The 26,013-nt window shown below is 45.0% G+C and overlaps 1 protein-coding gene across 15 annotated transcripts in view; it reads right to left on the bottom strand.

The window, feature by feature from the left end:
- The window catches only part of LOC307015602 (uncharacterized protein), a 140,781-nt gene that overhangs the window by 13,063 nt on the left and 101,705 nt on the right, over positions 1–26,013 (bottom strand). For 11 of the 15 annotated variants that reach the window (XM_079644311.1, XM_079644310.1, XM_079644316.1 and 8 more), the window contains 3 exons: positions 5,434–5,607; positions 2,978–3,151; positions 641–814 (listed from right to left, as the gene is read on the bottom strand). In XM_079644311.1, the coding sequence (XP_079500437.1) occupies positions 641–814; positions 2,978–3,151; positions 5,434–5,607 (522 nt within the window). The remainder of the gene's footprint in view (positions 1–640; positions 815–2,977; positions 3,152–5,433; positions 5,608–26,013) is intronic. The other 4 variants (XM_079644308.1, XM_079644313.1, XM_079644303.1 and 1 more) reach the window with 3 other exon arrangements.

Genomic DNA, 26,013 nt, shown 5'->3' on the forward strand with positions numbered 1-26,013 from the left:
GCTCGCCCAGCTCCAGTTCAATCAGTCATAGAAAGTCCGAAGATTTTTTGCAGGGAGCAAAACGACAACGTAGCATGCTTAATGTCTGTGTTTTTTTACATGTCTAGTAGTTTACTCCATTGAGTGTTGACAAGAAACACGTGTGGATGAAATATGTGTTTTGTTTTGATGTTTCGAGGTACGCAAAGGCGCGTAGTGACACAAGGGACGTTACGCAATTTAGATTTGTGCCGCGCATGCGTACCTGCGTACCAGTTATGTGCACCCCTGAGTATGAGCATCTTGTAGCTTAATACAAATGTTAGAAACAGCAAAAACTGAAAATATTTGTTAGTTTTAATAGAAATATTTAATTATTGTATTCATGTGTTTTTAATGTTATTTATTTAAAACAACATGATGGAGGATATAAGATGAATTCAGGTTTTTGAGAGGCTCAGAGTGAATTACGCAGAGTATGATTTGTCTTTAACATTGCTCTGCCACGGTCAATGAACTAAACCACAGAAGAAGAAACTAGACTTCAGCATTAAGATGCTCAGTGAGGATCAGGATCATATCAGCCTGATGTCTGCAGCTCAGAGTCAACACAACTCTCACATATTCATCTCAGCACAGAAGGAAAAGATGGAGAACTGACGTGAGAGTCTCCAGTCTGCAGTCTGGACTCTCCAGAAGATCACTCAGCAGCTTCACGACTGAATCCTGCAGAGCGTTGAGACTCAGGTCCAGATCTCTCAGATGGGAAGGGTTGGACTTCAGAGCTGAGATCAGAGCAGAACAGCTGATCTCTGACAAACTGCAGTCCCACAGTCTGAATAAAGAACACATGATGCAAGTTTAGAAAACAATGTTCCTTATTGAAATAATGAAAGTTCTAATAATCTGATTATAGCTGGAGGAGTAGAGAATGTAGAAGTTTATAAAGTGGACACTCCCGACAGGTTAAAAACAGTAAGTTACAGAAAGAGAACAGAGCTCTGATTAATATTAAAGACAACGTGCTTCACCTTCAATAAAAAGTGGTGACTTCACATCTGAAGCTCTGCTCCTTCTACACTAACTCGTGATGTGCAGCCAGACAGATACAAACCCACAGAAACTGATTCAACTCAAGATCACAGAGTTCACAAAGATCACAAAGATGTCAGGATGAATTTTAAAGAAATGTGATCAAAATAAATAGAGAATATTTATTTTAGGAATAGTGGAGACATAGATCACAGCATCTTCAGTTTAAACTATTCAGTCAGTATGAGCAGGGGTGCACATCACTTTTTTAGTGAGTTACTCAGATGAGTACCAGGAGACAGCGTTTGGTACTCACCACGAAGCGTGGTCCTCCTCAGTGTCTCCTTCACTGTCCTCTATTTACACTTCTTGCATGCTAGATGATGAAGATGCACCTCCCTGTCTCTTTTTAAACCTCCGATTTGCTTTCTCCAAAACGTGTTGCCAAAACTGTGAAGTCCTTGCATTTCCTTTGAGTTCCTTTGAGTTGAAGGATCAAATACTAAGAAATGATCACATGCCTTTAAGTCATATCTGATTTCAGATGTGGGAAGTTACTAAGTCCACTTATTCAAGTATGTACTTAAGTACACTTTTGAGATATTTGTACTTTACTTGACTTTGATGCTACTGTGTACTTCTACTCCACGACAGTTCAGAGGTAAATTGTGTACTATTACTCCATTACATGTATTTAACACCTTTAGTTACTTCACAGATGTGGATGAATGATGTGAAATATAATCTTAAATCAGACTTTAGTTCCACCTGGAGTAAATCCACCAGATACCCTGCAGTATACAAAGTCATTCAGACTAGCTGCACCTTTAGCAGCTTTGAGAACACTTTCATGATCAATCATTATAAAACATATCATATCTATTATTCTGAAATGGACCAATCTGCACAATCACTACTTTTACTTTTGGTACTTATTTTGATAATACTTTTCCAATTTTTCTTGAGTAATATTTTGAATGCAGGACTTTTACTGTAACAGAGTATTCCTCCACAAGACCTACTTCTTCCACCTCTGTCTGATTTCAAACTCTTCCATTAACACCCTAAGTAAGTTTGAAGTGTTTTACTCAATTTTGTTGTAAATAAAACTGCAGCAGCTTGACCACAGAGCGTGAACGTTGTGATCAGCTGATTTTGCGCAGTTCTCCAGTGTGTGCACAGGGGAGTCTCCCACAGCAGCGAGTTGGCAGAGCTTTGGCACAATGCTGTTGTTCCTACCGAAGTGAACCCTGTCTGTGCACACAGTGAACAACTATGTCGTCAAGTGATCTAAGCCTCACAGGTCCGTCGGTTATGTCCTGCGCGGCTCGCCCAGCTCCAGTTCAATCAGTCATAGAAAGTCCGAAGATTTTTTGCAGGGAGCAAAACGACAACGTAGCATGCTTAATGTCTGTGTTTTTTTACATGTCTAGTAGTTTACTCCATTGAGTGTTGACAAGAAACACGTGTGGATGAAATATGTGTTTTGTTTTGATGTTTCGAGGTACGCAAAGGCGCGTAGTGACACAAGGGACGTTACGCAATTTAGATTTGTGCCGCGCATGCGTACCTGCGTACCAGTTATGTGCACCCCTGAGTATGAGCATCTTGTAGCTTAATACAAATGTTAGAAACAGCAAAAACTGAAAATATTTGTTAGTTTTAATAGAAATATGTAATTATTGTATTCATGTGTTTTTAATGTTATTTATTTAAAACAACATGATGGAGGATATAAGATGAGTTCAGGTTTTTGAGAGGCTCAGAGTGAATTACGCAGAGTATGATTTGTCTTTAACATTGCTCTGCCACGGTCAATGAACTAAACCACAGAAGAAGAAACTAGACTTCAGCATTAAGATGCTCAGTGAGGATCAGGATCATATCAGCCTGATGTCTGCAGCTCAGAGTCAACACAACTCTCACATATTCATCTCAGCACAGAAGTAAAAGATGGAGAACTGACCTGAGAGTCTCCAGTCTGCAGTCTGGACTCTCCAGAAGATCACTCAGCAGCTTCACATCTGAATCCTGCAGATCGTTGTGACTCAGGTCCAGATCTCTCAGATGGGAAGGGTTGGACTTCAGAGCTGAGATCAGAGCAGCACAGCTGATCTCTGACAAACTGCATCTCCACAGTCTGAATAAAGAACACATGATGCAAGTTTAGAAAACAATGTTCCTTATTGAAATAATGAAAGTTCTAATAATCTGATTATAGCTGGAGAAGTAGAGAATGTAGAAGTTTATAAAGTGGACACTCCCGACAGGTTAAAAACAGTAAGTTACAGAAAGAGAACAGAGCTCTGATTAATATTAAAGACAACGTGCTTCACCTTCAATAAAAAGTGGTGACTTCACATCTGAAGCTCTGCTCCTTCTACACTAACTCGTGATGTGCAGCCAGACAGATACAAACCCACAGAAACTGATTCAACTCAAGATCACAGAGTTCACAAAAATCACAAAGATGTCAGGATGAATTTTAAAGAAATGTGATCAAAATAAATAGAGAATATTTATTTTAGGAATAGTGGAGACATAGATCACAGCATCTTCAGTTTAAACTATTCAGTCAGTATGAGCATCTTGTAGCTTAATACCAGAGGTGGGGACTCGAGTCACATGACTTGACTCGAGTCACATGACTTGACTCGAGTCAGACTCGAGTGGCATATTTTTTGACTTGAGACTTGCTTGACTAACATTGATAAAAGACTTGACTTTGACTTGGTATTCATGACTTGAGACTTGACTTAAGCTTGAGACAGATGACTTGAAAGGACTTGACTGTTTAAAATGAAATATTTGCGTTTGTTTTTGTAGTGAGATATTACGTTTAGTTTTTTCGAACAACGTGATTATAGCGTCATGCGCGCAAACCTGGCAACCCACTAGAAGGCAGGAGTCTCAGTTAACATGGCAGCGGCTAGCTTTGCTCCAAAAATAGTGAAGTTTGGAATCAAGGATTATTTTGTCGATGACGGTAATAAGAAGAGAACAGTGGTATGCAGGGTCTGCAGCATAAAGATCAGTGACAGGACCACCACAACATCCAACTTCATTCATCACTACAAAAAAAAACACAGAGAAAGGTGCGTGCATGTGTTGTGTTCGCTAGAAAGCTAACGTTAAGTTTAAGCTACGTTAGACTTGGTTTCAAATCGATTAAGCAAAGAGAAGACAAAACGGTAAATTAACCGCCAAGGGATTCATTTGGACTAACCCTGACACTGACGGGCTGTCAGGAGAGAGAGAGAGAGAGATGCCTCGTTTGTTTCCCCTGTGTTATTATCAGAACTTACTGTACACTTTTGAATAATGTAGTTCATCTGCTTTTAGTAGTTTGTTTAAATGTTTTAATGATGTTGTTTTTGTTTGTAGAAGTGCATCATTCCTTGATTTATTGTAAAATGAATCTGAACTTTTTGATCTGTTATGATGATAAACTGAAGCCATTTCTAAATTAACCCAATTAAGTGGGTTTTAAATCGTCCTGCTTAGTTTATCAGGAAATTATGAAGAGGAACAAATTAAATGGTTTGAAAATGATATCTCTGTAGGAGCTGACGCTGTTGGCGGTTCTAGTTTTAACAGACATTTAAATTAAATATGTGTCATGGCAAATGCCATATATGATTTTCTTACCTGGAATTCTGCCTTTTTGAACAGACTTTTTGAGTCCTAGCTATATTGTCTGCAGTTCTGGGGTTAATATGAATCTAATATGATTGTCATCGGTCTAAATTAGATTTCAAATGATTAACTGTGTATGTAATGAAGATCATAGTGTGGGTTGAATCCATTTTCATAACCACTGTCTTTTAACTGATGCGGAAACTGGGTTTATTCATCAGAATTTAGTATGACTTGACTTGACTTGACTTGACTTGACTTGACTTGACTTGACATGAGTTGACTTGACTTGACTTGACTTGACTTGACTTGACTTGACTTGACTTGACTTGACTTGACTCTCACCACAGTGACTTGGGACTTGCTTGATACTTGTAGGTCAAGACTTGAGACTTGCTCATGACTTGCACATGTAGGACTTACTCCCACCTCTGCTTAATACAAATGTTAGAAACAGCAAAAACTGAAAATATTTGTTAGTTTTAATAGAAATATGTAATTATTGTATTCATGTGTTTTTAATGTTATTTATTTAAAACAACATGATGGAGGATATAAGATGAATTCAGGTTTTTGAGAGGCTCAGAGTGAATTACGCAGAGTATGATTTTTCTTTAACATTACTCTGCCACGGTCAATGAACTAAACCACAGAAGAAGAAAGTAGACTTCAGCATTAAGATGCTCAGTGAGGATCAGGATCATATCAGCCTGATGTCTGCAGCTCAGAGTCAACACAACTCTCACATATTCATCTCAGCACAGAAGGAAAAGATGGAGAACTGACCTGAGAGTCTCCAGTCTGCAGTCTGGACTCTCCAGAAGATCACTCAGCAGCTTCACGACTGAATCCTGCAGATCGTTGTTTCTCAGGTCCAGAACTCTCAGATGGGAAGGGTTGGACTTCAGAGCTGAGATCAGAGCAGCCCAGCTGATCTCTGACAAATTGCAGTACTCCAGTCTGAATAAAGAACACATGATGCAAGTTAAGAAAACAATGTTCCTTATTGAAATAATGAAAGTTCTAATAATCTGATTATAGCTGGAGGAGTAGAGAATGTAGAAGTTTATAAAGTGGACACTCCCGACAGGTTAAAAACAGTAAGTTACAGAAAGAGAACAGAGCTCTGATTAATATTAAAGACAACGTGCTTCACCTTCAATAAAAAGTGGTGACTTCACATCTGAAGCTCTGCTCCTTCTACACTAACTCGTGATGTGCAGCCAGACAGATACAAACCCACAGAAACTGATTCAACTCAAGATCACAGAGTTCACAAAGAAGCAGCACCAGAGTCTGAATAAATAACACACAATGTAAGTTCAGAGAACAATGGTCCTGCTTGAGGTAGTTCAAAGTTTCATCATCTTTTCAGACCTGGAGAGGGTTCAGAGGTCAATGTCAGAAATGATGGAGATACTTTTATAACTGTAATATATAAAAGTATCTGTAATAATGCATCAGAACAACCTCCTTCATCTCCCTCACAGCTCATCAGTACTGACAGCATCTTCACTGAGTCATGGAGCACAGTGAGAGTCTGTGGAAGCTCAAACACTGTCCGTCACACATCTACTTTCTCTGCTTTCTGTTATTCTGGTCAAATATTCAGCAATTTAGAAAGAAATGTGAACTTATTAAAATATCTTTGTTCTCAGGCAAATTATGGAATTATAAATATATCAATTATAAATACTGTAGAAAACCACATGAACTGCAGCCAGTGATCTGACCTCAGAGTCTTCAGTCTACAGTGTGGACTCTTCAGTCCAGAACTCAGCTGCTCCACCTCCTCTGAATCCTGCAGAGCGTCTTCCAGCTCCAGCTCTCTCAGATTGGAGGCCACGACTTCCCAGTCTAACAATCCACTGTCAGGAATTCTGTTACAACACATATTAAAGAATTTGTTAATACAAAAAAAAGGGGAAACAATATATTGACTTCATGCATTTGAGGAAAGACCTTTTGAATACCATGATCTGATTACCACTGGATGGTTGAGTGTGATCTGATCCCATGTCTGTCACCTCTTTGCTAGCTACCTTCTAGACTAGAGTCAACATAAATCAGATATTACTCTGTGTCTAATTTAACGATAAAGAAACTGCAATCATTTCATAATAACTTTACTCCATTGAATGACATGTACAATTATTCTGTATGTTGTGATCACATGTTGCTGTGATAAAACATCCTTCATATGTTTTATAAGGAAAACGAAGAAAATAAAAAAACTGTACAATTTTGAAATTATTAGAATAATTGTATTAATTCAATTTTGCTCTCACAGAATGTGAAACAGCAAAAAGCTGTATAGTGTTTATTTGAAAAACTAAAATCCTTATCTACACTGATCTATAAAGTTAATCACATCTGGACTCACACAGCCTTCCTGCAGTTCCTCTCAGCTGGAGTCAGTCTCCGTCGTCTCTCCTGTGATGTTTTGTTCTTCTCCAACTCATCCAGAACCTCCTCTGACATCTCCAGCCTGTAGGCCAGAGCTGAGCAGTGTTCCACAGAGAGTCTCTTCTCTGATCTGCTCTCTGACTTCAGGAACTCTGTGATCTCCTGAAGTACTGAGTGTTCGTTCATCTCTGTCAGACAGTGGAAGATGTTGAGGCTCCTGTCGGGAGAGGAATCATCACTTCTCATCTCCTTCAGGTTGCTGATGGCTCTCTGGATGATTTCTGGACGTTTGTCTGTGCGACCCAGCAGGCCTCCTAAGAGTCTCTGGTTGGACTCCAGAGAGAGGCCGTGGAGGAAGCGGACAAACAGGTCCAGGTGGCCATTTTCACTTTCGAGTGATTTCATCATGGCGCTCTTTAGGAAGACATCCAGGGATGGGTAATCCTGATCACTGCTAAACATGTTGTTATAGTCTCCCTGCAGGAAGTCCTTCAGTACCTCTGTGTCTCTGTTGGTGTAACAGTGCAGCATGTAGACTGCAGCCAGGAACTCCTGAATGCTCAGATGAACAAAGCAGTAGACTGTTTTCTGGAAGATCACACTCTCTCTTTTGAAGATCTCTGTACAAACTCCTGAGTGCACCAAGGCCTCTGTGACGTCAAGACCACAGCGCTCCAGGTCTTCTTGGTAGAACATGATGTCTCCGTTCTCCAGATGTTCAAACGCCAACCTCCCCAGCTTCAGAAGAAGCTCCCTGTCAGCCTCCGTCAGCTGCTGTGGACTCGTCTCATGTCCCTCTTCATACTTCTGCTTCTTCCTCTTGGTCTGGACCAGCAGGAAGTGTGAGTACATGTCAGTGAGGGTCTTGGGCAGCTCTCCTCTCTGGTCTGTAGTCAACATGCGGTCCAGAACTGCAGCAGTGATCCAGCAGAAGACTGGGATCTGACACATGATGTGGAGGCTCCTGGAGCTCTTGATGTGAGAGATGATTCTGCTGGACAGGTCTTCATCACTCGATCTCCTCCTGAAGTACACCTCCTTCTGGGCTTCAGTGAAGCCTCGTACTTCTGTTACCCTGTCCACACACTCAGGAGGGATCTGATTGGCCGCTGCAGGTCGAGAAGTTATCCAGACGAGAGCCGAGGGAAGCAGCTTCCCCCTGATGAGGTTTGTCAGCAGCACGTCGACTGAGGACTGCTGAGAGACATCAGACACAACCTCATTGTTTCTGAAGTCCAGAGAAAGTCTGCTTTCATCCAGGCCGTCAAAGATGAGCAGCACTTTGCAGACAGCCAGCTGCTCTGCTGTGACCTCCTTTAAGGTCGGATGGAAAACATGGAGCAGCCTGAGAAGACTGTACTGCTCACCTTTGATCAGGTTCAGCTCCCTGAAGGAGAGCGGGATCACCAGACTGACATCTTGGTTTCCCAAACCCTCGGCCCAGTCCAGAGTGAACTTCTGCACTGAGAAGCTTTTTCCAACTCCAGCGACTCCGTTGGTCAGGACCGCTCTGATGAGAGTCTGTTGGTCAGGTGAGGCTTTAAAGATGTCCTGGCACTTGATTGGAGTGTAATGGAGGGTCTTCTTCTTATAAGCTGCCTCAAGCTGCCTCACCTCATGTTGGGTATTAACCTCTTTAGTCTGTCCTTGTGTGATGTAGAGCTCAGTGAAGATCCTGTTGAGGCTGGTTTCACTTTGATCAATTCCTTCAGTCACTTGTTCACACCTCCCCCTCAGACTGAGCCTATGTTCATCTAGAACCTCCTGCAGACCATGTTCTGCTGAAAGAGAAGGAAACGGGAGAATAATGAAAATGTTTGAAATGAACTTATATTATGTACAACACAACAGGAAGAATCCTGTGTTCAGGCATGAAGACACCAGGAGACAGAGGTTAAGGCTTACTTTGTACTGTTCTGGTCTGACTGGCTGTCTGCAGTCCAGCTCTGGTTCTGGATCTTTTCCCACACTGGGGACAGGAGGAGTCTCCTGATGGAGGTCTCTGCTCCCAGTATGAGCTGATGCACTGTCTGCAGAAGCAGTGTCCACAGCTTGTAGAGACTGGATCCTTCAGGACGTCCTGACACAGAGCACAGCTGGACAGCTGCTCCTCCACAGGAACATGACTCTTCCTCTTCCCTCTGTGGAGAGGAACACATCCTTTAGAGCACATTACGGTGACTGATTGTTTAAGTTCTTTATCTGTACATGATGTTTCATCCTGATAACTGTTCCCAAGTGGTAGATATTTAGTTATTCATATCATTATGAAACAAAACGCCCTTCTGTCTGTAACATCATCGCCTACAGCATGTTCACTGTGCCTCACAAGTTTGACTACGGCTAAATTAAACTGGTTTATGTAATAACTACATCATGATTCTAATTTGTAAAAGCAGTTAACACTTTGTCAGGTCTGTCCACAACATGGAAAGCAAATCACTTTGAAAATGCTAGTTAATGAATGGGGATTAGATTGAGTGGAGTTAGACTTAGCTAACTTTGTGGCTGCTCCATTCATAGTCAAACTAACAATCAATGGTTGATACACATAAATGTTTAACTTCAATTCAATATGAAGTACTGCCGATATTTTCCTTATCTGATCAAAGTACGTGTGAGTTTCTATACTGAGCTCTACTGAGTTTCTATACTGTGGGCTACTGCACTCATGTCATTATTAAAGCAGAGTTTGAAATGATCAGATGGCATATATATATATAGATCTATATATACGGTATATATATAGACAGTGGTGTAGTGGGGATTTTTTAAAGATGAATAAAAAAAACGCTATTTTAATTAGGTCATCCCAAACAATGCCACACAAGTGCGCACCCACGCAGTAGTCTGTTGTTACAAATTATTAGTGAGATTGAAAAGTTTTAAATGCTTGAAGTTCATTTTCTTAACAAAACACAAATTCTTACGTATTGTGTGTGAGAATGATTTCTCTATAGTAGTTTATTAACTATTGCTGTTGATGCAAAGGAGCACAACGTTCAATCACATGTCTTTACTGTACTTTTCTGTATTTATTTACTGTGTTTCTGTGCTGTTATTTACTGCGCTCATGTAAATATTAAAGAACAGTGTATATTATCTGTTGGCATATCAAATGAATCCTCTTCGGGTCAGTTCACAGTAGAAACAGAGTCTTACTTTGTGTCTGAGTGTCGAGGATCTTTACTGAAGTATATAGGTTCACATATGGACCAGTCACTCTTCATAGACAGACAGCTGGGGACTGGAGACTCTGCTCTCCGTCTGTGGAAACAAGATATTTTTACACACATCATTAGTTCGTGTAATAAAAAAACAGCGTTTGATTTCAGCCCGTTTACTTGGTTAAAGGTTTTTGGACTTGCTCCCAACTTTCTGTTTTTCAAGTCATGCTTGAGGGTTTGTAACGATCAACTATCAAAAATAGCTGTGTTAAATAAACGCACAAGGCCTTCTTGAAATAATATTATAAAGGCAAAACAGAACTGATAAACGGACAATCTACTCTTTCCACAAAATAGTCCCCACGGAAGTGTATCTACTACTGTCTACATCCACAAAATAAACAAAGACGGGTTTTATACGTTATTCAATTATATTGACAGTTTTCCAGCCGAGCAAAACACAAACAAAACTCAACAAAGTCTGCTTGGCGATAAACCGAAATTGTCATTATTGCCTAATCCAGGCCACTATATTTCATTGAGAAAAAGGCTGTTGCTCCTGCGCCCGTCGGCAGCAACAAAATGAAATGTCTGTAGGCCTATCTAGGCTATAATCCACAAAAAAAGGAAAACACGATGATCGGTGTGGCACAAAGGAGCGATCTCACACTGTAAAAAAGGATTTTGGAGGGTAGTATATATTATCCAAGCAAATCATTTAAATTGTACTCAAGGTATATAAGTGAGCATTACCTACACTACCTAATTTCTGACAGTACCAACTGAAACACAAACATTCTGGGTAAAATCTGCTTGAAGACATTAGGCCCACATTGCCCCTTCACGCATGCGATTTTTTTTTGGTGAACCGAAAAAGTTTCTAGGCTACAGTGTTACAAATGTATTGAACATGTACAAACTAGGGTTTCCCATTAATGAACCGGGCGCTACAGTGGAATACGCACATACACAGTGTACCCGCGACTCTTACAATCAAGTGCTATTTTTATAAGTGTGGGGGGGGAATGCAGATTTTCTTCTTTTTTTTTTTATTTTAAAAAGTAGAACAGAACAAGTTTTAATTATTTTATTTAACAATTATTTATTTAATTGAAGAACGAAAACAGGAATGTTGAGTTAAATATTACTCATCCCCCCACAACCACAATCATTAAAAAATGAACAAAAATGCACCCCCCATCCAAAAACCCCCACAAAGTCCCATTCAAAATGTTAAATGAAACGAGCCCTTCTCCCTCCTTCAAGCAATCCTCTGCACTTTGGCTAAACCCTTTCAGTCAACGGGCTCTTCCTGGGCCTCATCAACATCACACTCTGAGTCTTCCTCTTCAGTGTCACTGTCCAGTCTTGTTGAGGATGGCTCTGTGTCCGGCTCAGAGAGCCTTAGGTTTGCCGAATGCCAACCAGTTTTTCCACTCTCACATTTGTGAGCCTGTTGCAAACCTTTGTGTGGTCTCAATAGCCATGAAGTGAGCAGTGTGCTATGGCATGGATATTCAAGTGTACTTGAATGGCATCGGTTTGTTTTTGTCAAGATTATGCTAAAATATACTTTCCCCAACTATATTTAAGTTCCCTATGAAGAGCCAACCTTCAATTTTGAAAATTCCCAGTTTATTCCCATAAATTCCCGTTTATTCCCGTTAATTCCCGTGGAAAGTTTCCATCTTTGAAAATTCCCGGAATTTTGCAACCCTAGTTGTCCCAATGCTTTTTATTAGATCAAGGAGGAGTTCCGACACATAACAACTATTTCACTGAAAGAGACTTTGATGCTGAAACTGGATGGGTACACACATGGGCGCGGGAAGGGAGGTGCTGAGGGCGCTGCAGCACCCCCTAGCGGTAGGCAGGGGGTGCGGAGCTCCCCTGTCTGAATTATTATTTGACGGTTATTGCTGCTCTCGCTGTGCATAATCTGTGTAATATGTTGCCAATAAATTCCACATTGTTGGTAAAATAATATTTTGGCCTGCCCCGAATGTTTTTTCTGTAGCCCCGGACAATTCTACCTCAATAATATAATACATTAACCGTGCTTTATGTGAACCTCATCATGACACTTGAGAGGAAGGCAGGACTGTCATTTCCCGTGTTTAGTGAACGCAACAGAGGCAAGACACCAGACCAATCAGAGAGTTGCATGGAAATAAAAGTGTGCTTGTGTCATTCAAGCTCGGCTCTGTGTGTGTGGAAATAGCGCATTTAGTGTGTGTGTGTGAGAGAGAGAGAGAGAGAGAGAGAGAGAGAGAGAGAGAGAGAGAGAGAGAGAGAGAGAGAGAGAGAGAGAGAGAGAGAGAGAGTTGTTAGCATCTGGTTAGCTAGCTGCACTAACGGACAAAAGGAGCTGGTTGTTCCACAACAAGCTGGAGGAGAGTCCTCTCCTGTCAGACTGAGAGACTCAGGTGAGCTAAAGCAGGGGTTCCCAACCTTTATTGTGCCAAGGACCGGCAGATACATTAAAAAAAATGTGCGGACCGGTTGTCAATTTTAACTGATTTGAATATTTACTCACCAGCAGGTGGCAACAGTGGCTAATTGTATGTAACAGCCTGAACAAATAATAGAACAATATGCTTCCAAAACACATTAACAGAGTTTAAAACCAGGATACAATTAAAACAAATTAGGACCACTGTACATGAAGAAACACACTCCTCAATGTCAGTTTCGGTGATTTATTGACAAGGATGACGACACCCTAAAACAGAATAATGCAGCAAGATAAGCTGACAAAGTATTACATCCATGCAATTCAATCAACACAAATATATACCACGAAACAGAGTATAGTAGTATAATAGTATAATATATGGTATAATATAATAGTGGAAACAGTCTTACATGAATGAGTGGACGAACGTCTCAACTCGAGGCGGAGTGCATGAACAATGTTTGAACTAAAATGGCCGCTCGGCACTTCCGGGTCAGAGCACGGCATAACCGGGCAGCGACAGCAGTGACAATGCCCTCTAGTGGCCGGCGATAAACTCTTCATCCCCCCCAGACCGGAAAGCTATGGGCCGGAATAGGTTAACGGTCTACATCCCGTATCCAGCTGCCAGACTCGGGCTCGTAACGTGCAGGCGGCCTCCTCAAGCGGCCCGGCCGAGTCGGCTGGGGCAGCGTCGGCGGCGACTGCGGCACCGGGAGCGGTGCACCCAGGAAGGCACCCGTAGGAACAGCGAGGTCAGAGGACGCCCCATCAGCAGGCGTCGGTGGGGAAGCGCCAATAGCCGAGTCGCGGGGCCCGACAGCCGGCCGCTGAGCAATCCCCTGGGGCGTCGCCCAGCCCGGGTGGATAGGTGGGGGCTGATGACCCAGGGCAGCGGGCGGCGGCGACGGCGCAGCCGACTGCTCGCGGGCGCAGGGTGTGGCCGGCGTGTAGGCACGGAGGAACCGCCGGTTGCGCAGTGTCAGACGTCCCGAACCGTCAACCCTGACCCGATACTGGTCGTGGCCCGGCGACTCCACCACGATCCCCGACCTGTCCCATTTGTGGGGGCTCGGGCCTTGCTGGTTCTGGAGGAATACCCTTTCGCCGAGTGCCAATGGGCAGAGCGGTCTCGAGTGAGCCCCCAGAGACTCGGTGGTACGGGACATACGGGTCCGAAGGGCGTCATCCTTCGCCGCCCATGCCTCGCGCCATAGCAGGCGGATATGCGGGTTCGAGAACTTCTCGAGGCGGTTCACGAAGGAGAGCGAGCCACGAAGTGGGCGGCCGAAGATGATCTGTGCTGGCGAGAGGTCGCAGTCGGGGTCATGCGTGTTACGCAACTGCAGCATAGCGCGCAGGAAGCGGTCCTGATCAAGGCTGCCCGACGGGCCGGTGTTGGACATCAAGAGGCGCTTAGCAGTCTTAACCGCAACCTCCGCCCTCCCATTCGACTGCGGAAAGCTAACGGAAGACACACGGTGTTCGACGTGCCATAAGCGGAGGAAGTCCTCGGTGTGGCTCGCCTTGAATTCCGGACCACCGTCGCTCGAGAGCTCCTCCGGTACGCCGAAGGTGGCGAAGAACGACCGGAGGTGTTGGACCAGGCCAGCTGAGCCCGCCAGGGCAGTACCCGCCGTAGAGCTCAGGACCTCTACCCAGCCCGAGAGCCGATCCCCGACAACTAGGTAGTGACGGCCCCCATAGTCGAAGAAGTCAGCAAACACCGCCTCGAATGGCGTGGACGGGGGTGGGGACGGCCGGGGGGGTGTAGCCGCCTGTGACGGAGCATTGCGGTTGCAGTCTGCACACCCGTCCCTGGTGGCCTGAATGTCCCCGGACATCCCGGGCCAGTAAACTATGGCTCGGGCATGCTGCCCCATAGCTGAGGTCCCCTGGTGAGCGGCATGGAGATGCCGAAGGACCCTCCCACGGAGGGATGGGGGAACCACGACGCGGTCCCGATAGAGCAGGACGCCGTCCTGGGCGTAGACGGACTCACAGACCGATGACAGACTCGCCAGGGCAGGGTCGTTAACGTCAATCCCACCCTCTTGCTCGATGAGTTGGAGGAGGTGGCCGAGGCATCCATCAGCCGCTGTTTCCCGTGCGAGGAGGGGCCAAGAGACGGCTCCGAGCTCCCGTGCGTCGTCGCGGATGGAGGCCATGAGTGCTGACTCCATGGCGTCAGGCCCGCTCGGCAGCCCCAATGAGAGGCCGTTCGCTGAACCCGAGGGGGAAGGATGCCTCGACGTGGCATCAGCGGCATAGTTGCTCTTGCCAGGCAGATGCACAATGTCGAAGCACCATGGGAGGGTGCGCTGCTTCAGTCTAAACAGACGCGAGTTTGTGATCTCATCCAGCGTACGGTCGCCAAAGATTTTCACCAACGGCTTATGGTCGGTGACCACGACGAGGTTGTCGGACCCCTGCGTGAAGTACCGCGTCTGTTCCAGGCCCCATGCCACAGCTAGGGCCTCTCCCTCGACGGCTGCATAGCGCTGCTCCGCAGGGGACAGGAAACGCGAGCCCGCGAGGGTGACCCTCCACCCTCCTGGACAGCAGTCCGGTATGCCCGAGGCACAGTGACAATGTTGCTGGAGCAGGAAGTAGCCAATGCCACGCATGGACCAGTCAGGGCGGAGGCAGGTACGCTTCTGCATGTCGTAGATCTCCACGCCCTCGCGGATGGCCTCCATTATGGCTTGCTTGGACGTCTGGAAGGCCTCCTCCAGAACGGGGGACCATAGGAACGCACAGCGTGGGCTGAGGAACGGCTTAAATGGAGCCATCGTGTCACGCAACTGGGCGTAGTTAGCCACCTGGTTGACAAGGCCGAACCAACTCCTGATGTCCGTCGTGGAGCCTGGGGTGGGGAAGTCCCGGATGGCGTCCAAGTATTTTGGGAGCGGTTCGATGGTAGATTCCGACACCCTGAAGCCAGCGAAGTCGACGCACCTCTCCGCGAACTGAAGCTTGTCCGGATTCAGCACGATCCCCGATCGGCCGACACGCGTCAGGAAGTCGATGGTCCTCCACCAGTGTTGCTCCAGGTCGGTGTCATAGTGGATGGTGTCATCCACACAACGTTCCTTGCGTTCATAGTCCGAGAGGACGGCGTCAAACCGACGGTTGTAGCCATCCCCTGACGACAGGAAACCCTGTGGTGCCCTGGTGTAGCGCCAACGGCCGAAGGGCGTGATGAAGGTAGTGAGGTGGCGATCCGACTCACGCAGGGGAACACTGTGGTAGCCGTTCCAGGCGTCCGTGACGGTCTTCCAGGTGCCCTTCGGGACGCGGCGTGCGAGGTGGAACGGGGACTCAGTGGCGAAGGTCTCACGTTGGCAGAACTTGTTGAGGGGGGAGAGGTCCACGGTCCTGCGGGGGGAACCGTCGTGCTTCCGAGTGACTACCATACGATGGCACCACGTCACCGGCTCGCCGTACGGCACGCGTTCAATGACCCCAAGGGCTTCGTCCCGCAGGAGGTCATCGTGAACCCTCCGCTGCCAGTGTAGAGGCACCGTAGCCGCGGTGTGGCATGCCTTAGGCGTAGCTGCGGGGTCCACGTGCATCTCGATAGGCGGCCCCTCCATGCATGGTAGTGCCCGATGGGGGCAAGTATTGAATGTCGACGAGGCATATCTCCCGAGTAGCCAACCTTTAATCCGGTTATTGTTCTCTGGCGTACAAGGGAACGGCAGTGCTGCGGGGCGCGCCGGGGGGACCGTGCGCTGAGGACATGAGCATTGGGCGTCCCCGGGGTCACTTGGCCCCACGCAGCCGCCGTTAGTTGACCTCGTCGCATTGATGGACAGGGGCTGGACTGGCGTGTCAGCCGTGTCAGGGCTACGCCTGTCCTTGGGCCCCCTTGCAACGTCGTCCGACGGGAAGTTACTGGGCAAGAGGCCGAGGTTGAGCAACGACTCGTAGGAGAGGTACATGGCCCGGACTGAGCTGCTCACATATACCATGGAACGGCAGGATGTAGTACGGCCCCCGCTGCAGGTCGTCGAGAGCCTAGCGAAGAACGCTCCCTCGATGGCTATAGGGGAGCGGTTGGCGGCCAACAGGCTGAGGCTGACGGGTCGCAGGTCGTCCCGCGCGAAACCGCAGGCCAGGAACTCCTCCAGAGACCAAAGGTCCGACTGCGCGCCAGTGTCTGCGACGGCGGATATTCGAGCTCCGTCGGCCGAGCCCCGGTTGCTGGTGCCATCCCTCGGCCCGACTGGCATGTCCATCGAGATGGTGATTAACGCCCGGGGGTGGTCTCTCAGCCTGGCTCGCCTCCATTCGCCCTTGGAGAAGATGTGGTGCTCGAGTATGATAGGTGAAGGCCTGTCGACACAGCCGTGCGACGTAGGGGCGCGGCGTCGGCGAAGGCTCCCGCGACGTCGGCCAGGGCGGGCTCCAGCTTGCACCGACGAGACCTGGGATACCAGCTCCGACCCCATGGCGGCCTGTTGACTGTCGGATGACGGCTGTTGACGCCTCTGTTGTCGGCGGGCCCTGTAGCAGCCGATGCACACCTGGTGAGGCTTAGGGTTCCACCCGCGAGGCCCCTCCGTGAAGACGTTAAAGACGTTCTTACATTCCGGACACGAGGCACGTTTAGCCCCGTCCGCGGGGCTCGGGGCGGGGCTCGCCTGTGGAGTCGTCTTCAAGCGCCGGAATGACGACATGGCTGATAGGGAGGACGACGGGAGAGCGTTACGGGCCATCTCTTTGTTCTCGACGAGTGCAATCACGTCATTAACTGGCTTGACCAGGACGTCAGTTGTCCCTAGCGTCTCGCGGCGTATGTCCGAGTCATAGATGCCATTGAGCAGCACATCGCGGATAATGTGGTCGGTATAGTCCACGTCCTTACCACACTCGCATACCGCATTATATGCGCATGTCTCTGCTTTACCCCGCACTCTGGCAGCGAATGCGCGGAATGTCTCGTCGCGTTCCTGGCGTAACTGAAGTAGTTCGGTGCGCAGGACGCATGTAGCAACTGGGATGACAGCTAGGGAACGCATGACGGTGATCAGGTCTGGCAAGGGTCCGGAAGCGGCGTCGGGGACGGCTTTCAACAGGCTGTCTCCAAGTACAGGCCCAGCGCACTGAAACAGCTGGAAGGGGGCCTGTGCGTCCCCTATGCCTGAGCCGGCGCGGAATACATTCCAACGGCGGATGAACACGTTCCATTCCTCTATTGACACGCCCACATCAACTTTGGGCCGATCGAGTCTCGGGCCGTGAGGGGCTGGGGCCTGGGCTGGCGCGGCCATGACAGGCGCTGCGTGCTGGTGGCTACATCCATGAATCGTCAATATAGCAATGACGAGTGCTTCAGACAAGTAATCGGATTTGAACTCGCAGCCGGGGACAGGGCATCCAACAACGACCATGGTGTCGTCATGAAGAAACACACTCCTCAATGTCAGTTTCGGTGATTTATTGACAAGGATGACGACACCCTAAAACAGAATAATGCAGCAAGATAAGCTGACAAAGTATTACATCCATGCAATTCAATCAACACAAATATATACCACGAAACAGAGTATAGTAGTATAATAGTATAATATATGGTATAATATAATAGTGGAAACAGTCTTACATGAATGAGTGGACGAACGTCTCAACTCGAGGCGGAGTGCATGAACAATGTTTGAACTAAAATGGCCGCTCGGCACTTCCGGGTCAGAGCACGGCATAACCGGGCAGCGACAGCAGTGACACTGCCCTCTAGTGGCCGGCGATAAACTCTTCAGTACACATATTGATATAACTGAAATGCCAGGGAGACCCCTGGGCTTGTTTGCCAGCAATAATAACGTCATACCGAGGGGTTCGTTCCGGTGCACTCCGACAGCATTTAGCACTACATTGAGATTAAGATTAAACTAATTTATTTTGGGAACACCCACATACCTATGGAGTTGGCCAGATGTGTGTAAATTACTGTTCATGGTCATTTGAAAACAAATGCCGTTGTTGGACACACACAAACACACCGAACATACACATACACAGCGGAGCTGAGCAGAGCACATACACACACACATCATGCGCCTTTGTGACCGGACATTTCCTTCATACAACGAGTAATATGGGGAATAATCGGGCCGTTCGATGTGTGTGTGTGTGTGTAGAGGTGTGTGTGGTTGAAACGTAGCAGCCTGCAGTGGGGAACACAGTGAAGGTGGTGTGTACGCGCTGGTGCTGCACTTCTCAGAGGCAGCCTCCTGATGCTGCAGCCATTTCATGAAGTGAAGGAGGCTTTACAAATAAAATAAATAGCTCTACACCCCTGGCCCCAATGTCCTTAAAATGAAGTCCGAGTTTGAAATATATCTCAAATAATGTATGCACTGCCATTTCCCACAAACATAACAGTCTGCGATTAAAAGGTTGTCTCCTGTGTGCTCCACTTCCTATTGGCGCACCACCTGTAACTTTCTCTGCGCACGAGAGGCTGAGATCTTATGCTAACCAATTTAGATTTATTTTGTATGTTTTGGATGAAATAATATGACTGGTATAAAATAAAAAATAAATTGATTTTTTTTTAAAACATTTTTAAAATATATTTATAATTCTGCAAATATTACGATAAACTCACAGCTATTTCGCGGCCCGGCAGTAACACCTCCGCGGCCCGGTACCGGTCCGCGGACCGGGGGTCGGGGACCCCTGAGCTAAAGGACTCTCTGAGGGTTTAGATAGTTCACTTTAGTCTAAGTTATCTCAGTGGGTCTCAAACGGTTTGGTCACAAATTATTCAAAAGATTTCCGCGGCACACCTTCATATGATCATTATCGTTATAAAAAAAACAAGAGAATAAATGAAAAACAGTTATGAAATACTATATGGCAGTAAAACAAGAATACAGTTTGAAAGGGGAGTGATTTGTAAAATATCCATAAAGAAAAAGAACATCTGCTTACAGTTCCGTTTCATCTGGGTGTTGAGAGATGTATCCATAGATCTCTTAATGTTGCTCTCAAAGTGCACCAGATTGATGCTTTTAACTTCAATATTTAAAAAAAATCTTCCCGGGGGAGCCGAGGTCCGCTCCCCACTCGTAAAAAATAGCTGATTATCGAGCCTTCATTGTAACAGTCGCGGGTGTACTGTGTGTTTGCGTGTGGGGAGTGTTGCAGTAGAACATTCCACTGTAGCGCCCCTGGTGCTCGCGCTTTTGTGTGTGCTCTATAGTGCCCGTAATAGTGTTCACTGGAGTCCAGCACCTCAGCACCCCCACTCAAAATACCTTCCCGTGCCTCTGGGTACACACCACGTCGCTCCAGCTGATGCGTGCCAAAGGAGGACATGCTGGCTCCAGGATGCGCCCTCTTCTGAGCACAATTGATGAGGTACATTTATTTAAATTTTTCATTCAAGAATATGAAAATGCAGAAATAAGTCTTCTCACTAAAATGAATTTCCTCACAGGCCCAGAGTATTGTAAAAAAGGGATGCAGTGCCTGATTGAAGAACTTGGGGAACGCCAAGAAGACCTTTTTCAAGACAGCCAGGTATCATTAAAGACTGATTAGTTATTTCGGAGGTTGCTCTGATACCATTGTTTAATTTCTGTGATTAACCACTCTTACACCTAACAAATAAATATGCAATGTATTGCTGTAAATCTGTAAACATCTTATTGTTTTTATAAATGGTTTAGCATTCACAGGAAAATGATTTAGGGATTAATTTACTGATGTGCTTAGCTACTTAACATATAAAACTACCTAAAAACAAAAACCTTCTTTTGGTGTTAAAGTGAAATAAGATAAATAAAATCATGCACTGAAATGTTATGTATATGGGAAAGAATCAATTTAATGTAATTGATTAGATCGATGGGCAATTTGACTTGGCCCGACATTTTTTATATAAGTTAGAAATCTTTTTTATTTTTAATCGCTGCCACACATTTTTTTCAATCATGAACCAAACTATGAAGGTGCATGGAGTAGATCTTATAGGTTGATTTTTGCAGTGCACCCTGTGTTGGAGAGAATCTCTCTCTCTATCTGTGCGCTTCCTCTCCACGGGGACGTGCTTCCAGGTCGGTCGATGCAATATCCACTTTCAGTTACTTCCCCGTTGCATTTTAACATAGGCTACATACATGCTGAGGAAACTTAAATATCCCGCTGAATACCCGCATAACCACACACACACACACACTTCCTCCTCCAGTGAGAACCAACCCCTGGCCTCCCGGACACGCGCCCACTAAAAAGCCTCTGGGCGCGCCGCGACAGGTGAATATGCAGATGAGGCTTGCAGACCCACACCCTCAAACCGTACATAACAGTGGACATTAACAAAGGCAGTTGCGAGGATAATATACATGTATCATAGATAGTTCATTTCATTTCATGATAATCAACATGCCTTAAACCTTTTCCCCTGCCACTACAGTTTAGAAGAAACACCTTAAATCAATGTGCGGCCGTCACAGATTTCTGTCATTACAATTCATTAGTAACGGTGACAAATCGTACATGTTTGAATTTACTGTAATTGACCAAACTGTGTTTCTGTTCTGTAAAATGTCATTATTTAGAGCAGTGGTTCCCAAAGTGTGGGGCGCGCCCTCCCTGGGGGGCGAAGAGGCATGATAGGGGGGCGCGAGAGACCAGGAGGAAAAATGGTTATTAAAAAAAAAAAAAATCATAATTTGACAAATTATTGATTAGAAGATAATAAGATACAGTACAATACTATTACGTCTGGGTCTCTGTGTTTCATTAAAAATCAGCTCTGTGTGTGTGAAACGAGCCATTCTGTGTGCGTGCGCGAGCGAGAGAGAGAGAGAGAGCGCACCGGTACCGGAGATCGTTGTTGTTAGCTTCTGGTGCCAGCGAGCTACGCTAACGGATATAAGGAGTTTTTTCAACAACAAAGTGGAGGAGAGTCCTCTCCTGTCAGACTGAGAGACTCAGTGAGCTAAAGGACTCTCAGTGTTATCTCAGTGGGTCTCAAACGTTTTGGTCACCATTAATGTAAACAATTATTTCCGAGGCACACATTTATATGATCATTATAATTATAAAAAAATAAGAGAATAAATGAAAAACAGGTATGAAATACTATATAAAAATAAAAAAAATAAAAAGTTTAAAAAGGATGATTTGTAAAATATCCATAAAGAAAAAGTAAATCTGTGTACAGTTCTGTTTCATATGGGTGTTGAGAGAGGTATCCATAGATCTCTTCATTTTGCTCTCAAAGTGCACCAAATTGATGCATTTAGCTTCAATATTTAAAAATAAATCTTCCCGGGGGACCTTGCCTCCGGACCCCCCTATGTGAGGTCCACACACCACCTATAAAAACAGCACTTTACCCCTGCTTACACCTATATGCCATGAGCTGATTATCGAGCCTTCATTGTAACAGTTGCAGGTACGTTGTGTATATGCGTGGGGATTGTTGCAGTAGAAAATTCCACTGTAGCACCCGGGACATTAATGCAAAACCCTACATGTTTGAGCACCCTCTATGAAACGTCAAGCTACCCCACAGCACCCCCAAAAGAAATCTCTGGCGCCGCCACTGAGCCTGACTTGTGTTGGGGGGGACCAACTTTTTTTTTTCTCCAAAGGGGGTGCCTGACAGAAAAATGTGGGAACCACTGATTTAGAGAACACTCTAGACCAGGGATGTCAAACTCAATTTCATCGTGGGCCACATTAGCACTATGGTTGCATTCAAAGTGCCGGTTGTAACTTTAAGACTATATAAAAATATACATATTTAATATATATAAAATAATGTTTTATTTTATATTATTGCCTCTGCATTGGATTATTATCGGATAGGGTAATAACTTCATAATTAAAATATCTGAAAGCAGAAGTCTGGGGAAAATAATTGCAAGTCTCTTCAGTGTGCATGTCACAAAACTAGATGCATTGTGGGACATGTAGTTTATGGACAATGTGCTCCTGTAAAGCGGCATGTAACCGTATAATAAACATATTTTATTCTTTCATAGCTCTTGCGGGCCACATAAAATAAAGTCGAGGGCCGGATTTGGCCCACGGGCCTTGAGTTTGACACCCCTGCTCTAGATGATCACATGGCATAAAAACGGAATCCTCTTCCGGTCAGTTCACAGTAGAAACAGACTCTTACTTTGTGTCTGAGGATCCAGGATCTTTGCTGAAGTGTATAGGTTGATCTTTAGACCGGTCACTCTTCATAGACAGACAGCTGGGCACTGGAGACTCTGCTCTCTGTCTGTGGAGACAACAAAATGTTTTACACACATCATTAGTTCTTGTAAAGGGCAGCTTTTGATTTCAGCCCGTTTACGTTATTAAAGATTTTTGGACTTGCTCTGAACTTTTAGTTTTGAAGTCGTGTTTAAAGGTTTCGGTTGTTAGAATTCATTTGTGAGAGGGAAAAGTGTTACATGTTTGAAGTTGATTTACTTAACCTAACACAAAGTCCTACATCTGGAATGTGAGAATAATTTCACAATAGTAGATTATTGGCTGTTGCTGATGATGCCAAGGAGCACAGCCAGAGCTCAGTTACACCTCTTCACTTTCCTCTTCTGGGTTTCTTTACTCTAATTGACTTTGTTTCATGACTGTACTCCACAGTGATGCTTTACTGTGTTTATATACTGTGACCTGCTACTCAGATCAAACCAGACTCCTCTTCAGGTCAGTTTACAGCAGAAACAGATTCTTACTTTGTGCCAGAGGGTCCAAGTGTATTACTCAAATCTGGAGGTTTTCTGGACACTGAAGATGTGTCCTCCTCTTCCTCCTCCTCCTCATCATCATCATTCATGGTCTCCATTCTGAGAGATGAACTAGTAACCCTGGAGACAAATAAATAAACACACACACTTTATAATGCAAGCATTTCAATCAAATCAATCATAATGATACATTTTGGTTTAAATTTGTGCTGCCAAAAAAAACGTGAATGGTTGTGAATAATCTGCAAACCTTAACTTGTCAAAAAAAATTACAAAAGATGTTCATATTACCAAGTTTCACCCAAACTTCCTTCGTAATTCCAGCTGGTATTTGAACATGAATTGCATGGCAGTGAAAGTCAAGGAAAGCGAGGAACTGGCACAAGCTACATGTACATTTAATCAAGTAATAATAATAACATGGGCGTCACAGCCATTATATGAGGGTGGGACAAGTCCCCCCCACTTTTTCAAATGATTAGTTTAGACCCCCCCACTTTTACCATGTGGAAAGTCCGTGAATCGGTCTATCCACTCGCCGCTCTCTGTAGAGCGCTGTGTCAGTGCTTCACTATCAAATCCATTCCACTTGCTTATTGAGAGAATGCCCAAATCAATGAAACTCCGTAAAGTGTTTTCACTGTTACTTTGTACCAAGGCAGATTCTCTCATAGCGCGCGCATGTTCAAGGAGTGTTGTCATAGTTGGAAAGCTCAGATCTGTTGTATGAAGCGATGCCGGTAGCGGAGGTAAGGCACACACACCAAATGTTCAGGACATTGTTAATACAGCGAACATCAAAGCTGACTATCTCTAGGTTTGATATGTTTTCTTCCCCAGACAACATGGACATAAGAACATTTGTTTCAAAGAAGAGGAAAGTAAGTCTTCAGCTGGTAGCAGTTCCTCAGTTAACAGTGATGGCGGCGGCGTCTCACTTCTGGAGAGGAGTTTCGTCTTTATGTCATGATAGAGAGATACAAATACTGAATAGTTGAGATGAGAAAAGACATCGAAATGCCAGGTTACTAGTATTTATCATGTAAACAGGGAACAGGAATAACCCGATCTCTCTGTGCTCATGTAAACACCATATCCCCAATATGATCAGAACCGGGATAATACTAATGTAGAGACGCAGTCAGTGTGTTTTACTGGAGCCTCAGTTCGATAAGAGATTATTTTCTGAGTTCTTTAACTTCGGTACTCTCTAACAAAATGGTCATGTGCATCATGTTTTAATTATACTTCTTATCATTCAGAAGCTTTGTGTGTGTGTTTATGTTTTACTGAGTGCTTATAGGCAATTTCCACCCCAGTATTCAGTTAACTATTTATTTTCTGTGCACATCACATATGGCGCATTTCCACTACACGGCTTCGCTCGGTATGGCTAGGCCTCGTTAGGACCGGCTCACTTTAATGGCGCATTTCCATTACAGTTTAGAAACTGGGGTAGTATCTATAGTAACGCAGTGTAGGCGGAGCCGTGGCGTCATCTTCAATGAGAACCCCAGAAAAACAACACAGCCGTTAGCCCTCAGAGCTCACAGCTCCTCATATCTGTTCAGAAACTAGACAAAAGTTAAACAAGTACAAACCACAGACTGTCTGTGTCATGGTGAATACAGTCGCTGGTTTATTTATGTCTGTAGGCCGTTGTTGTGAGTGTGGACGGTCGGAGCATAACGTTAGCTTAGCCAAACTCCATTCAGAAAACACGCATTTTAAAAAGGTTTTTCGCCTGTCGTCTGTCTGCAGACTTGTCAAAGCCTTAATTCATGGTTTTTACTAACCGGTATCAGTATGTTGTTACTTCGGCATCATTTTGAAACATGTATTACAATTAAATCACGGTCACATATGTTCATCTTGTTGTAGTTGTAGCCCCCTTGCCAGCGATTCTCTCTCTAGTTTAGCATACTCAGCCCGACTCAGCCTGGTTGTTCCTGGCCCTAGAACCACGATTTTATGGGGCCAGAAAATCTGTGAATTAGGACCCGCTAGCCGGTACTAGGCCAAGTGGAAAAGCAACCAAAAACGGGCCCCGCACGGCTCGGCACGCTTAAAGCGAGCTCCCCGCTGCAGTGGAAACGCGCCAATAGACTAGCTCATATTCTACCTACTGCTTGGGACTTTTGAGTCTTCAAAATGTCCAATGTCACAGACTGGGACTTACTTTAGAGTCAGTTGTATTTACATTCAGTATGACTTGTTATGATTCAATGTGAAAGAGTATACTGCTCAATAAATAATTATCACTTCAACACCTCTCTTGACATCTAGGCGCTTGAGAGTGAGTCAGAGGCAGAACACAGGGACAGTGGAGAGAGGTTCATTTCTGAGGTGAGTGATGAAAGGGAAATGACAGTTTAGCGTAAATTATGATGTGGACTCTCATCCCAGAATTTTAATGAAATCAATGGGGATATTGAACAGGAAACATTTCAATCAAGGGGCATCATACTGTATGACCAATATAGGCAGAAGAGCAACATTTATTTGAACATTTAAGTCAATGATACCATTCCTAGGTGAACTTAACATCTGTATGGAGTCAGATCAGTCTCAATATTAATACATGCTCACAGAAGGATTCACAAATGTATTTTGCGAT

This window comes from Notothenia rossii, assembly GCF_949606895.1.
Source record: "Notothenia rossii genome assembly, chromosome: 8".
Classification (NCBI taxonomy): Eukaryota; Metazoa; Chordata; class Actinopteri; order Perciformes; family Nototheniidae; genus Notothenia; species Notothenia rossii.